The 16,561-nt window shown below is 34.8% G+C and overlaps 1 protein-coding gene across 1 annotated transcript; it reads left to right on the forward strand.

Moving 5' to 3' along the window:
- Positions 1–1,869: 1,869 nt before the first annotated feature.
- On the forward strand, positions 1,870–3,548 carry LOC120193760 (probable xyloglucan galactosyltransferase GT19). Its single transcript, XM_039196198.1, is given in 3 exon segments — positions 1,870–2,091; positions 2,093–3,210; positions 3,213–3,548. Coding segments are annotated over 3 exon segments (1,377 nt in total). The 5' UTR covers positions 1,870–2,029; the 3' UTR covers positions 3,410–3,548.
- Positions 3,549–16,561: the final 13,013 nt, after the last annotated feature.

Here is a 16,561-nt window from a genome sequence, read left to right on the forward strand (position 1 = left end):
TAATAAAAAGGGAAGACACGACACAGTTTCATCAGAAGCTCCATCATTAATTGCAAATAGTGGAGGACTGTGTCTTTTGTGTGGTAATGTACAAGAAGATGATGGCCAATTTGTCTGAAATGATAACTTATTTAAAGCAAACAAATAGTCAACCTTTGTCTGGACTTTTCTTATTGCAGACAGGTATTATTACAACAATTTACCAAGTTTTTAAAGATCCATAACTAAGATTTTCACCTGCAAAAACTCCCTGGCTCAGGTGCTCAGACTCAAGTTGACGCCTTCACTCCACATTATTGAGATATAATCTAAGGTTTTAATGAGTTGGACCTCAGTTTTCTGTCACTTGCCTACTGAGTATCTTTCTGTTTTTACCCTCAACTTGTTATATAATTAGAGATAATGACGGATTTATACCTAACTCATCTTGAAATCCAATTTTTTTATATTAGTTATTTATTTATTAATTATTTCATTTTGAAATTTTATATATTTATTCTATATAAAAGTTTGTATAATTGATATATGTGTACTTATCCTAGAAAATATTCATATAGACGGTGTTTACATGCATGCACAGGCAAATATCATCTCTTCCTGTTAAGATTTTCAAAATGAAGATAATGGTAGTAATTGACAATAATGGAAAGGAAATTCTGTTGAAGTACTTTCAAAATGTTTGTTTTGGTTTTGGACAAAGTTTTAAGAACTTGTCTGACAAATGACTCTGAGCCTAGTCAGTCCACTTCCAAAAACAATAATAATATTGATTAATAACCTGAAATACACAGTTCCATTAATTATCAACACAAGTGTGATTACTATATATGTAACTTTGTTTGCTGCTGACCATTAAACAAATACCTATGAAATGAAAAATAAAACATATAATTGCACGTGGTGCAACAGGAGAAGTGTTGGTTGCAAACATTTTAAAACATCCACAGTCAGGAGAGTAAATGAATTGGGTTTGAATAAATAAGACTATATTTATATTCATTTGTTTATTTTTGAAAGTATTTATATTTGATTTGTATTTACTTAAATTTTTAATATTATGTTAGTATTTATTTGTTTATTTTTGAAGGTAATCTTATTTGATTCATTTAACTTTTACGAATATGTTTATTTAATGTTTGTGTATATATTCATTTGTATATTCACCGACATTTTCATTAGTACTCATGAACTCGTTCATTTCTACGATAGGAGTCCCCCTAGACAACCAATATTATCTTCTTACTTTTTTAATTGCAATCCAAAGAAAAATTGTAAAATTATGTCACTAGTCCTTAAGCTCTTTAGGCTTAATAGTTTAAACTCTAAAGTTCACTTTCTCTTCAATTTAAACTCTATCTTCACTAATATTTAAAATATAAAAAAATAAAAGAAAAAAGAAAATAGGGTAAACAATCTTATAAGAGATCCGATCAAGGAGTTTATAATGAGCCAATAAATGAACTTTAAACGAGTTTGTTCGTGAATATAAACGAACCGAATACACATCTATTCTTGTTTGTTTATTTATTAAATAAATTTTTTATTTATACCAATTTATTTAATTTAATAAACAAACATTATATAAATAATTCATCAAATGATACGTTGAATTACACCCTCAAACACATCTATCTTGTAGTGTATAATAATCTAAAATTTAAGTCCAGCCCAATAATTAAACAAAGTGGGCTTCTGAATATTGGTCCAAAGCTATTTGTGAACCTTTTTTGTTGTTGTTGTTTTCCACCGACATTGCTGGGTCAAACCTCCATGGTTATAGATAATAATACAAATATGGAAAGAATTACTACAATCCTTTAGATAAAAACTGTTTTCATTTTGTTTTTTAAAGTCCTCTTTTAGATTTGTAGTTCTGGAAACTGAAAGCCATCTTCTTCTTCCCCAACAAAGTAACTCCGGGACAGCCTGCAGTTAAAACAGAGATTTTTATGACCCCTTAAGAATCATGTTTAGACGCCCAGAAATTTGTTCTTAGGCTTTCATCTTTCTTCATTTTTGTAATGTTTACATGGCTTATAAGACCCGAATCGTCCCAATCTTCTTCTCCATTACAACCCATTTCTTCTTTTTGGATCATCGATTCAGCGTCTTCCCAGCAAACCCTGACCATTGAGTCTAGATCGAATCAAGTAACATCAGAAGATTGCAATAACGGTTGGATCTACATCAGGAACCTCCCATCTAGGTTCAATCTCGATCTACTTAACAACTGTTCTGAATACCCACTTTTTGATGACTTTTGTCCTTACTTAGCGAACCATGGGTTAGGACAGAAAACCCATGGCAGATCCCATAGTTGGTACCGTACCGACCCTTTGTTGCTTGAACTCATTTTCCATAGAAGAATCCTGGAATGCCCTTGTCTCACTAATGATCCTGATGTTGCGAATGCCATCTTTCTTCCTTACTACGCCGCCATTGATTCGTTGAGATATTTGTATGGTCCTGATGTGAATTCCAGCTTCCAACATGGGTTGGATTTGTTCGAGTTCTTGCAATCCGATGAACCAGGAATCTGGGAACGGAATATGGGTCATGATCATTTCCTGATTATGGCTAGACCTGCTTGGGATTTCTCTCAGCCATTGGATAATGATCCTCCAATATGGGGAACTTCTTTTCTTGAATTGCCCGAGTTTTACAACCTCACTGCCTTGGTTCCCGAGGGAAGACCTTGGCCATTGCAGGAGCATGCCGTGCCTTATCCTACATCGTTTCATCCCCAAAATTTGGCCTACTTCGAGGCTTGGATTCAACGGGTGAAGAGATCCAGAAGGACTAGTTTGATGTTGTTCGCTGGTGGCGGAGGAATCGGATCAACCCCAAATATCAGGAGGAGTATAAGGAACGAATGTGAGAACAGTACCATCAACAACATCACCAGCAATTTCAACATCATTCAAAGAAATGGGATGTACTCAAAGTTATGCCATATGGTGGATTGCTCTAATGGGATATGCGAGCATGATCCGATAAGGTTCATGAAGCCTATGCTTCAAGCAACCTTTTGTTTACAGCCTCCTGGGGACACTCCAACAAGAAGGTCTACTTTTGATGCAATCACTGCAGGTTGCATACCAGTTTTCTTTGAAGAATTGACTGCCAAATTGCAATACGAATGGCATTTGCCGGCGGATAAGTATTCCGAGTTCTCGGTGTTCATACCAAAGGAGGAAGTGGTTTTTAAGGGTTAAAGATTTTGGATGTGTTAATGGAGATACCAAGGAGTGAAGTAAGGAAGATGAGGCAATCTGTCATCGAATTGATCCCTAAAGTTATGTATAGAAGGCATGATAGCTCATCGGATTTGAGGTCCAAGAAGGATGCATTTGATATTGCAATAGATAGAGCCTTGCAAACGATCAAAGATAAGCTTGGTACACGTTAGAACATTGACAATGTTAGATGTGTTGTTTTCTATATCATTTTATCATTATAGAACTTCAGATTCTGCAACTATGGTGAACTTGTTGATGTCCACATACAGGCTGAATCATGATTTGTAAGAAAGTTTGTGTTGTTCCTGATGAAAGAACTCAAAGATAATGTTGCACTGTAAAAACACTGCTGTCTTTGCTCAGCTGTAACAGGTGCAGGATTTTATGTAGGAACTAAAACATATTATAAATAAAATATAGATTAAATATTTAAAATATAGAATTTGATGAAAAAAATGAAAAAAACAAAATGTAGATACTACATCAGCTCCAATTTTGTTTGGACCAATCCATTAGGCCCGGATCTCAAGCCAGTCGAAGCCTCTCCCAGTACGGAACAAGCCTACCTAACCCAAAACATTAAATAAACCTACCCAGCCCCAATATAAGGACCAAACTTAAATATGAAGACTAAAACTCCCCAAACTAAACCTTAAAGACCAACATCACTACTCTTATTCAATCTAAATCCAGCCCAAAGCTTTTATTTAACTTTTAAAAGGTCGTATGTGTATTTTTTTTACATATTTAGGTAATTGAATCTCTTCGTTTCTCAATGCCAAAAAAATATTATTTTTAATATTTTGAGTTGATTACAAAGTAATATATGTTCATAATTCTTTTTAATTATTCGCAACATATTCATTTTCTATAAATACAATTACTCAAATTTAGAATCATAAGAGAAAAACATTCGTTTTTTTTATCAAAAAGTTCACCAAAAATACTGTTTGTCCTATATAATTAATATCCATGCTATTTAATACGTAAAATAATCAGCAGCAGTAATATTGAGAATTGATGGCACCACAACCACCGCCTCCTAAGCAATAAACAGGTTAGCTAATAAAGCAGCTGGGTGGGCATTGGGCAAGGTCCTGAAGCATTGGCACAGCAGAGTTCTTGTTTGTTTGGTATAAGAAGAACAAGGATCGCTTTCTGGCAACATCATGGTAAATGATGTTTCTTTAAAAGAGTTAAATGTGATTGTGATCTAAAACTAAATCTCCAATGCTGTCAGCTTCCAGCATGTAAAATTTCAATAAATTTACATCTAATTAAAGCTGTGTTGCTCCACCTTAACCTCCATATATCCCCCACTTCTGAATCCAGAGGTCAGTACAAGCATATTATTTTATCCCTAATCTTTAATATAGCAGAGTGAAAATACATGAAGAATGAACCACACGTAGAGAGAGAGAGAGAGAAATCAAAATAAGAACAGTTATCGTTGTTTAAATTGAGTCATAAAAACTTTAAATAGTATGTTGATTTTACTATCAAATTTTTAATTTAAGTATTAAACTCTAATTTTAAGTTTAATTGAATCATTAAATCATTAGTACTTAAGTTATGTGATAATTTGATTTTATGTGTAGGTAATTTTTTTTTATTTCATATCTTCTTCATTAAAGGATTTTCACTCATTTTTAATTGTCATCGAAAATCATCATTCTTTGTTGTCTTGCACGATCACCCTAATTAATGGTTGGTTCACGTTTAATTAAGGGTAGACAAAAATCTACTAAAATTAATTATTCATTTATTGATTATGTCCACCTTGAGATTTTATTTGTGTCCATTTTCACTAAAGATTTTGTATTTTTAATACATAAATGTTCATCCTAAAAAAATATCTCTAAATCCGTCACAGTAAACTCGTTTTATCATCATATACCATTTTAAAGTGTATTATTTTTTTTCAAAATTCATTTTTTAAGTCACGAAATTAAACACAAAATCCATCATTTGGATAACAATTATTGTCGTGAATAACAATATTAACTAGAGAGATACAAGATTTTATGCCAGGGGATAGACATAAAATTTTAACAGACGAAAATAAAATATTAGTAGAAATTCAAAGAAACATTTAAAATATATGAGAATCTAAAATTTCAAAAGATTACCTCTGAGTTCATCATTGATAATGATGGATGACGATAGATCGATACTAATAGATGACGAAGCTCATTTTCTATAGTGATGAATTGATTCATTAAATTAATTTTAATGTCTAAAATTAAATATTTTAAATTTATTGATAAAGTTTATATAATAAACTAAAATTTATGAGAAATGATGTCATCATTATTGTCCTAATTAAATTTAAATTAAAATGTAACATTGAAATTAAAATAATTTAAAACTTAATAATAAAAATGATACTCCATAAAACTTAAAATTCAGTTCAAATATTGTGACACACCTAACGATAAAAGAGGCGTAGGGTAATAGGTTGGTTCCAATGCCGTAAGCAATGTCGTCCCTAAAAAACAACATAGCAGTAGCAAAGGTGGAGAGTTTGGTGCAGGTGCAGCATTGATTGGTGTGTTTGGGGGGAGAAAAACAAAATTGGATGGGAAAATAGGGACAGCAAATCTCTACCCTATCTTCCGAAGAGATATCCCCACCATTTTAAGTACCAAATCCAAGAGATATCCTCTCCTGCACATTTTGTTTAAGAACCTAGTGTACCCTAATCTTCTTATACTCCACTGCTACTTTTATACTAGGACCCTACATTGACCTACACCTTCTAGGTTTTTTTAACCTTTTCATTTCATAATTTTCAGTTCCAATTTGTAGGTTTATTTCAGTTTTCACCATCCAGTTCAATTTTTAGGACCCTAAATTATTACTTTTCTTTATCGTGAAATGACAAGTTGTATAATTCAAACACATACGATTATCCATATGATTTTTGTTGTAAAAGAGAACAAAAACGACATAACACGTGCTTTTGGATAGCAAGACTAACGAAATTTAAACAACAAAAATAATGTTCAAATTGTTAGAATTGAAGACAGGCCACCACCCATTGCATGCGTATAACTAATAAAACGTGAGCGGGACAGCAATTTCTGCTGCCGCTCAAGACAATTGCTTACTTTAGACGAGGCTGTATGTCATCACAAAGATTCCAACATAAGCTCTTTTAGTCCTCTTCCGTTTTGATTTTCATTTAAGCCATCATATTTAGGTTAATTTGCATTAGTTAATCCCACAATTACTTCATTTTTCTATGAAAGAAGGACAGGAGGGGCTATGGACCCTTTATTCCTTTAAATCTTTCAGTTTCTACTTGAATGAGAAAAAATATTTTGACTTTCTTGAAAATTTATAATCTGATCACTGCTTACCATAATTCTTTAATAATAAAACTCAATATTTCAAAAAAGGAGAAAGTTTTAAAGATTCTTGAAGAACAGGTTGAATGCCAAGTCTCCGATTGCCCCAGTACTATCATCATCATATAGAAATAGAATCATGGTGTTAGACTCTTTTAACTTTGTAAATGATGAGGATCCACATTTTTCACACTGTCATAATTCCTTCCTTATACAACTAGAACCTCCCATTTAAGTGTTGCACTTTTATATCATCTTGAAAATAACTTATATCAGAGTGGAGCATTCACAGAAAACTCCAAAGAAAACTTCTCTATAAAGAGATTCGAAGGATCATACCCATGAGTGGAGCATTCAGAAGTCATCGAAGATGTCATGTCACCCCAAAGTCACTTTAGCCAGATGTCTCAGTTTATGACATGATTTTAACAGTCAAAATTGATGTTTGATAGCCGGTGCCGAACTAATCTACTCTAAAATTCGAATTTTTTTAATGTTAGTTGTCTATTTTATTGAAGGTGTCAACCACAAATTTTATTTGTTCATGTCCCATATGAAAAAAATTGTTATTAATACATATATGTCAAACCTGAAAAATATTTATAGAGTTGTCACTGTTGATAGTCTTATCTACACAGCATGTCAGCCTATTAGCAAGCATGATGACTTTAGATCTCGCACCAACCACCTTACAATCGAGGTATATATATGAGAGAGACTGAAAAAGGGCTTCTTCTCTCTAAGCTCTTGTACGAGAAAGTCATCTTCTTCATGTTATTTTCGTCATCCTCTAATAGAAGATCACTGGTAAATAGTCGATCCTCCATTGGTTGCGACTCTTCATCAAACTAGAAGGTTAAACCATCACGATCGATGAGTTTAAAATTATTCTCATCAACAATTGATGTCGTGAGCGTGAATTGCTTTTGATTTTCAAATATCATTTAAAGATGAAATTATGTTGCGCGTTATGAGTACTATAAATTATACGTAAATGATGTGCAAGTATACATAATCGCAATAAGTAATATAATGATGAGATAATGATGAGTGAGTATCGTCCTCTAGGGTGAAATTTATCAGTTTAACCATGACACTATACTAAATTATCTAAGTAAAAATGATATATACACTGATGATGCTTTGACAATGGAGATGTGAGGGTGAATGGAATGATGGTGAAGGAATGTAATTGTGTCGAGACAAGAGAACAAATTATAATGTGAAATGATGAAAATACCAAGGCAATGTAAAATGGTAAAAATAGCAAATAAATGGAATAGCTTGATAATCACATGGAAAACTACTTCAGGAATGAATGGTGGGGAGTCATTTGAGGAGCTGAAAACTTATCTTTCTAGCTGATATAGTATTCTAATGATTTACTTGTTTGACGGAGTTTTCTAAAGTGTTCTCGCTATTTAGTCTAAGAACCTAACAGAATAGAATGCCACGACATCTCCTCTCAGTCTCAACTATGGCAACCTACATTATTGAAGACACATCACCCCTCTTAGTCGTTGAAATCCTAACTTAGTCTTTCTCAAGTACTAAGGGATTAAGCTATAGTGATTAACTATACCCCATTGCTTATGTTAATCATACTTAAGTTTCTCTTAAATACTTAAGAATTAATGACTATGTTTCTCTCAAACACCTAGTCTTCTTCTAAGAAATGGACACTCTCATGCCTATAATCTTAGAAGATGAAGCACATAAGTAAATAAGTAAAAAGAGATAAACATTCATCAACCATTAAAATAAAGTTCCAAGCATCTATCAAATGAACACAACCAAATATAACTTAGTTCATGGTGGGGTTCGAACAAACCATGTAGTATACCAAATTGTTCATTCGTCCATACAACCCAATCAAAGTTTTAAGCTTAAAAATGGAACAAGATTGGAGAAGAAACACTAGGTATGCACGACCATACTTCCTTAAAGCCACAATGACGTGTATAACATAAGCTCCTTTTGGATGCTATGCCACTCCCTCGAGCTTCACCAATGGAGGAACACCACTAAAAATGGATGGGAGAAAGAATAAAAGAGGTGTTGTGTGCGTCAATGGAGGTGGAGAAAAACTATGGAGAAGATGATTCCCCTATCTCTTATATGGTGTCCTTATAGATACAATCTAAGATATTTTTGGGAGATTTTGCACTCAAATTACCCCATCATACCCCCAAATACATTTCTTGTGCATGAGTTTTACTCTATATGTGGTAGTGGACCCCATTCAGGGCGTTACAATAAAATACACGTGCTTGAAAACAATATCATCTTGTGAAAATATTTTTGGTCTTTTCTATACCAATGCCAAGGCATTGCATTCTGCTTCAGCAACATGTGATGTCGCGCTTCTCAGCTCGCCTTATGCTTATTACATGCACATATTAACCAACCCACCTTTGTCATCATATAGCACCTTAACAAAGTAAAACTAACATAACCACCACAAATGCAACTACATGCACCTAAATGATCTATATGAAACCTTAGACAACAAGGTGTCATGGCAATTTTCAACAACTTAAGTGAAAAAAGCCTTAAAATAGCCTTTATGGAGTTATCAGACCCCAAACTTAAGTTATTGCTTATCCTCAAGCAATGGATAGCAATTACACATCAAAATGTAATGGAAATTTTCAATAATAAGACGTCAAGACAAAAATTGATTTTCAACCCTAAAAAAATTGGCTTCAACATGCTAAACATATCAATAAATCAAGTATTTTTCCCTAGGTCAAGATTATTTGTGGTTGTGTGTGTGCGTGATTGTATCTAATCTAACTTAATGAATCTAGGCAATTTCTAATTAAGTTCCATAGTTTTTCCACGACATTTTATTCATTCATTAAGCACACATTTATACTCTCTTTTTACTTAATACACATTTTTTCATCGTTACGAGGAGAGTCATCCCATTACAACTACGTTCTACATTTACTGTAGCTGTCATTATTGAAATGCGATATCCAGGAATTGTCTCAATAGTGCAAACATGTAGAGTCATCCTGTGACTACTTTCATTCACTCGTATGCCCGTGGCTACCATTTATTAAAGAGAGTTCAGGCAATGCCACGACAGGAGAAGTGTCCCTCTACAGCTATGCCGAAACATTTATTCATGGTTAAACAAAATTCAAACATAAGGGGTTCTTTAAATAGTGATTTATCATTAAGTACATACCAAATTTAATGCTAAAGTAAATCAGAGTTCTTTCATAAAAATTTTCTAAATCCTTAAGTATATAAAACATACAAATAGTGTAAGAATAATTCACAAAGCATCAAGTTATGCTATTAATCATGCATATGTACTACAAAGGAACTATACTCCCAAACTTGAAAGAAACATCTCAATGCTTAAGAGAACTAAGTAACTAATTAAAATAAATCCAATGTCATGCTATGCAAAATGAATTAAAAATGAGGTACCTCGATTTTTATGGTGGTGGTAGTGTTGCGGTGGAGATACTGGCAATTCCCTGCCTGGTGCAGTTCCTTAGTGGGGTATGACTGTATTCCGAGATGTTGAGTAAGTTGTGGCAGCATGGGGTGTTAACGTGCTAGCGTTACATTTTGACTGAGGGCTTTAAGGGACGGTCATCAGGATAACATGAAACGGGGCCTGGGTCTCGGGTTTTGCTCTGGCTCGCACAGTAGGATCGACATCATCAGGCTCAGGGGTGTCTTCATGGCAGGGATGTTACAAAATGCTTTGGAATCATCAAATGATGAAAGAATTTCATCAGGGAAACCCAGGAAGTTTCATTCCACGTAAGGGAACATCTCCTGAAAATGACTCCACAACAACACCCTTTGCTTGACATAACTAAAGAAATTCTTTAAATCACAGAGCAGCCAAGTGAGTCCTTCTGTTGGATAGATTCTTCGATTGTAAGTATTCTTGCCTCGACATTATAGGGTTCATATTCCTTAGACTTATCGTGATGGTTGCCTTGGATTTAGGTTTAATCAATCCTAACAGAACGGGCAGTCGTGCTCTCATGATGCCCGACACTCTAGATAAAATTTTGTCAAATCACTTTCAATCACCTATTTTTTTGGCACAATGTCGTGATGATTTGGGAATACCAACGCAATAGATTTCTTTCCTAGACACTCATGAACTTGCTCAACAATTATACGACCAACATCAATTGAACGAGTAACCATAATAGAATGTAACATTAGTCGAGGAAGGGTTATCATCGTGTAATGGGCAATCGACATAACCTGTGTTTCATGAAGTGGTTCTATATTTTCACACAGGGTTGGAGACACCCGGTTGACGAAAAAATGGCTAGCTTGATGTCCATTCAATTCAGAGTTTAGCAAACAAATCCTCGAGTACATTATCATACATTTCACAGTCGACTTTCTTTCAAAATCAATGTGTTGATCGACAATATCCTGCAAGTGAAAATAACGTTAATTACGAGGTGTAAAACAAATATATTAACCCCTAACAAAAAAATACATGTTGGTTTGGTTTTTGAGATTTCGCATAAAACTCCCTAACCAACGAGGCGTTGATAGTACCAGGATACCGCGTGAACTTTTCCCATTTATGTGGGGTAACAATGTGCAGAACATACGGCCCAAAACCTCAATCTTGCTTGTAGGTGAAGAAAAATCCCAACTCGAAAATAACTTCCGGTTCTTGAAGTTTTAAAAGCATTCTTTTGCATCCTCGTCTACAAACTTGAAGGGTGACATGCCTAGAGGAGTCTTTAAAGCTGTATATATGCCTAGAGGCCTCATCTAACTTTGGTGACCAATCCTTTTACCTCAGATTCACCATTTTTCTAAGATCTATTTTATCTCACGGTTGGAATTTCAGCTTGGTTATTCGTTTGTGTGGTGACGTGGCAATATTGTGACAAACTACATATCTCTTCAATGTCTTTGAAATCAACTGGTTGTCAAAGTGGGTTCCCTTATTGCTATAATGGCTTGAGGCACTAAACCGAGTAAATATAGAATGGTCCAATGAAGTCAATGCCCCAAACATCAGATACTCAATCTCCAGAAGCCTTGCAATGGCATTTCATGTCTCCTGGATATGTTCTCAGGCGTTAGCATCAGCACAGGACTTGTAAAATGCTTGAGCATCTTTGAACAATGTGTCCAATAAAAGTCTGACTGCAAAACCTTGGCAGCGGTCCTCGCTCCTCCAAATGACTCTACTTAAGGTTGTGTGACAATGGTATGGATGTCCTGTTGTTATTCTTCAGGTACACATGTCTAATGATTTGGTCTGCGTAATGCTGAATAATATGACTCACCCAAAGTAAAACTTTGCATCATGCTTGAACTTTTTCTTGATTGTTATTCAATTCAAAAGGAAGCATATCACTAACAAGAAAATAACAAGGTCAGTGTACCACAGGATTGGCATGGCATACAATTTTCTCATCAGGAAATTCCTCTTGAATATATAAAATGTCATGGTATTTATAATTATTTTCTAACCTAGATTAATGATTGGTGACTTGGTTCTCATTACTTTTGTTATCTACATCTTATAAGTCAAATTCTTGCAAAAGTAAGATCCACCTAATAAGTCTAAGTTTGGATCCTTTTTGTTCATAAGTATTTTATAGCTAAGTGATCAGTGTGAACATACCTTAATTCCTATTAGGTATAGTCTAAACTTATAAAATGCAAATATTACTTTTGTTATCTACATCTTATAAGTCAAATTCTTGCAAAAGTAAGATCCACCTAATAAGTCTAAGTTTGGCATCCTTTTTGTTCAATAAGTATTTTATAGCTAAGTGATCAGTGTGAATAACCTTAATTCCTATTAGGTATAGTCTAAACTTATAAAATGCAAATACCACATAAGTAATTTATTTTTATGGTTGTGTAATTCATTTGTGGCTCATTCAAGGTAAAACTAGCATAATATGACATGGAAAATTTACCTTGGTGTTACCCCAAAACAAATCCTATGGTATAATCACTTGCGTCACACATCAACTCAAATGGTGATGTCCAATCAGAAGGAACTACAATGGGTACTGAGATCAATCGTTGCTTCAGCTCAGTAAATGCGCTTAGGAAAAAGTTGAACACAAAGGGTTGATTTTGTTGAATCAAGGTACATATGAGCTTAGAGAATTTGGAGAAATCTTTGATAAATCTTTATAAAAGCCAGCATGTCCAAGAAAACTCCTGATGTCCTTCGCAGAGGTAAGTGGTGGCAATTTTTTTTCAATCACTTCAATCTCCACATCAATGCCCTTATGGGATATCATTTGCCCTAATACAATGTCTTCAGTCACTATGAAGTGACATTTCTCCCAGCTCAAAACCAGGTCATCCTCCTTGCATCTTACTTTTGCCAAATTTCCAAGGCATCATTCAAAATCATCTTTAGAAATGAAGAAATCATCCATGAATATCTCAAGGAATTCCTCAACCATATCAGAAAAGATGGCTTGCATGTAAAGCCAAAAAAGTTTTCGGGCATTACAGAGTCCAAAAGACATCCCTTAAAGGCAAAAGTGTCATAGGGACATGTGAATATGATATCTCTTAGTCCTCTGGTACGATGGCAATTTGATTGTACCAAAATACCCATCTAAAACAATATAATGCTTGCTGCCAATCGATCCAACATTTGATCGATGAAGGGTAGAGGAAAATGGTCCCTCTTTATAACTTTGTTAAGCTCATGATAGTCCATGCATATCCTCCAACTAGTGACAGTGCGTGTGGCAATAGCTCATCATCTTCCTTGGTCACTATAATCGTGCCACATTTCTTGGGCTGACATTGGACAGGCTCACCCATGAGCTATTAGATATGGGGTAAATCACTCCAGCGTCAAGCCATTTGATTATTTTTCATCACCAATTGCTTTCTTATGCCGCGACAAAAAACTTAACAAACTTTGTTCTTAGTTAGTAATACTAGAGGAAATAATCACATGTAAAATATTATCACTACCCAAGTAATATATTTAAGATGCCCTGGCAAAGACTTTATCTCTAGGGTAGGTGTATGCAATAATTATGGCTTAAGACATCAAAATCAAGGGGTTCAAAGTGCATACCTGATCTAACTAGTAGTAAGTTAGATTGCTCTACCCCAGTTGGTAATTTATCATTCTCATTTATGCTTTAATCGTCATTAGGCAATTCATAGTCTGCTAGTTGAATGAAATTGCCTTGGCAAAGTTGTTCGGTTTCATCTTCAATCAATGAATTCATTTAAAAAATGGCTTGGCATTCTTCTGAGTCATCATCATACGTGAGAGTACGAAAAACATTGACAGTCACACACTGGTTGAAAACTCTCATGGTAAGTTCATTTTTTTCACAATCAATCAGAATGCGACCAGTGGCTAGGAAATGTCCGACCCAAAATGATGAGCGCTTTGGCATCAACTTCACAATCAAGGATAAGGAAGTCGATTGGGAACACAAATTTATCCAACTTCATTATGTCATCCTTGACTCTCCCTTCAGGTCTAACATGGAACAGATCAACAAGTTGTAAAATCACAGAGGTGAGTCTGGCATTTCCCATACCAGGCTTTAAGAGTATAGATTTTGGCATTAAGTTCACACTTGAACCAAGATCAAATAGTGTCTTTCCAACGAAATTAGTTCATAGAACATGGAATAATAAAGTTTCCAGATCGTTTTACTTTTGGCAACTTCTCAATGCGGAACAATATTTTTTTGTCTTTGCAACTGTCTCAAACTTCTCAATCCTCTTATTGGTACAAATTTCCTTAAGAAATTTGGCATAAGTTGACATTTGTTCAATGGATTCCAAGAGAGGTACATTAATGTAGAGCTAATCAAGAATCTCCACAAGCTTTTTGAACCCAACTTCATTATTGTGCTTCTTCAATCTTTGCGGGAAGGGCGGTGAAGGTCTAACTTCCTTAACTGCGGGAGTAGGAGTTGTTTTTGCCTTGGCATCAAAATTTAGTGCTTCAGAAGGTTCAATAGTAGAACCCTCATCTTTGTCCTTCTCGACAATGATATCATCATGTAATTCATTCAGCTTATTTAGAAGTGGGGTAGAATCATCTTGTCTTTCCCCAAACTTGACTTGTTTGGTTATTCTGAGTTCCACTCCGAAGAGTCAATACTTTACATTGTTCTTTTCTATAAGATTTAGTGACTTCAGTGTCACTTGGCAATCGTCCTTGTAGACGTTCTTGTAATGTCGCGACAATCTGACCAACTTGACATTCCAAAGCTCTTAGAGACGGGCTATGGCTTTGAAGTAAGAACCTTGACTATGAACCAAAGCTCATTGATTCTTAATTGAAGTAGTATGTTATTGCATCATTGTCTTCGTGCTAGATATGAAATCTGAATCGTGGCCTCTAAAAACTAGTGTTTACTGAAGATGATGCTTCATTGTTAGCATTATGTCATGCCATAATGTTTGGTAGCCTTAATATTCAGTATAATTTTGTTGACGAGTAGGTTGACTAGTATTAGGGGCTCCTTGATTACCCCATGAGAAATTAGGGTGTGGTGCCACCTTGGATTATAGGTTTTGGAGTAGGGATTGTTATTTCCTCGATTGAAATTGCCTACAGAATTGATGGACTCATGATTGGTTGGCATTCACTCTCGTGATGATTGCTATGGCATATCAAACATGCTGAACTAGTTGCCTTCAATTCTTTTACCTCAGTAGAGCGTTGTAAGTTTTTTAACATATTAGTGATAGCTGAGAGTTGAGCAGACACAGAGTCATTGGTTTCTAAATCGAATGCCTCAGGTGCTTTTCTCCCAGTTCCAAGCCTTGAGGAAGGAAATTGATAGTCATTGTTGAAAATTCTATCCAAATAGCAAATGCCTCAGTAGGTGATTTATCAAGCAATGTCCCATTTGCCGAGGCATCGAGCATCATCCTCGTGGGCATTAACTCCATTATAAAACATAACTTCTTAAGTCTAGTCTTGAAAACTATGATTAGAACATTTGTGAAGCAAACTCTTATAGCGATCCAACATTCATATGTAGATTCATCATTTTCTTAGCGATAAGACGCTATTTCATTCTTTAGTTGAGTGTTATATTGGGCGGGTTATAGCGTAATAGAAAATTTTTACAAAGATTTGTTCATATTCTATGAAACCAGATAACATCACTCAACCAAGCCCTCGTTCGGTCACGCAAAGAGTATGAAAATAGGTTTAATTTTAACACATCCTCATGCACTCCTTATTGGCAGAAAGAATCACAAACCTCTAAAAAATTACGAATGTTATCTAGCTATTCAGTTGGCATGCCCCTAAATTGCCCTATAGAATTCAACATATTAAACATCACAAGTTTGAGCTCGAAATGGGCTGCTTGAATTTCGGGTGCCACAATTCCAAGATTCAAATAATCTAGCATAGGATTCAAATGGTCACGAATAACACGAGGCCTATAAGCAGAAGCAGGCCCAACATTGTGTAATGCGTTGACATTCTGATCGCCTTCCTCTTGAGAAAAGCTTTGTTTCCCAATTTGATACATATTTGCTTGAGCATGTTGAACACGTCTCCTTTGCCTAAAAATTCTTTCAATCTCAGGTTGAATTGGTTATAATAGTTTTTCAGAACGTCTTCTGGTCATACACTAAGCCTAATTAAAGAAGAAAATAAAATGCTATGGCAAACTAATTAACTTCATGTTGCCAAACCCCGACAACAATGCCAAAAACTTGTTGCATGTTGAGAGTACTATAAAATTATACACAAATGATGTGCAAGTATACACAATCACAATAAGTAATATAATCATAAGCGTATCGTCCTCTGGGATTGGTGGAGTTTATGAGTTTGACCATAATATTATACTAAATTATCTAAGTATAGAAATGATATATACACTGATGATGCTTCGGTGATGAAGATGTGAGGGTGAATGGGATGATGGTGAGGGAATGTAATTGTGTCAAGACAAGATAACATTTTATAATGTTAAATGATGAAAA

Source organism: Hibiscus syriacus, unplaced genomic scaffold (genome assembly GCF_006381635.1).
Source record: "Hibiscus syriacus cultivar Baekdansim isolate YM2019G1 unplaced genomic scaffold, ASM638163v2 tig00116996_pilon, whole genome shotgun sequence".
Classification (NCBI taxonomy): Eukaryota; Viridiplantae; Streptophyta; class Magnoliopsida; order Malvales; family Malvaceae; genus Hibiscus; species Hibiscus syriacus.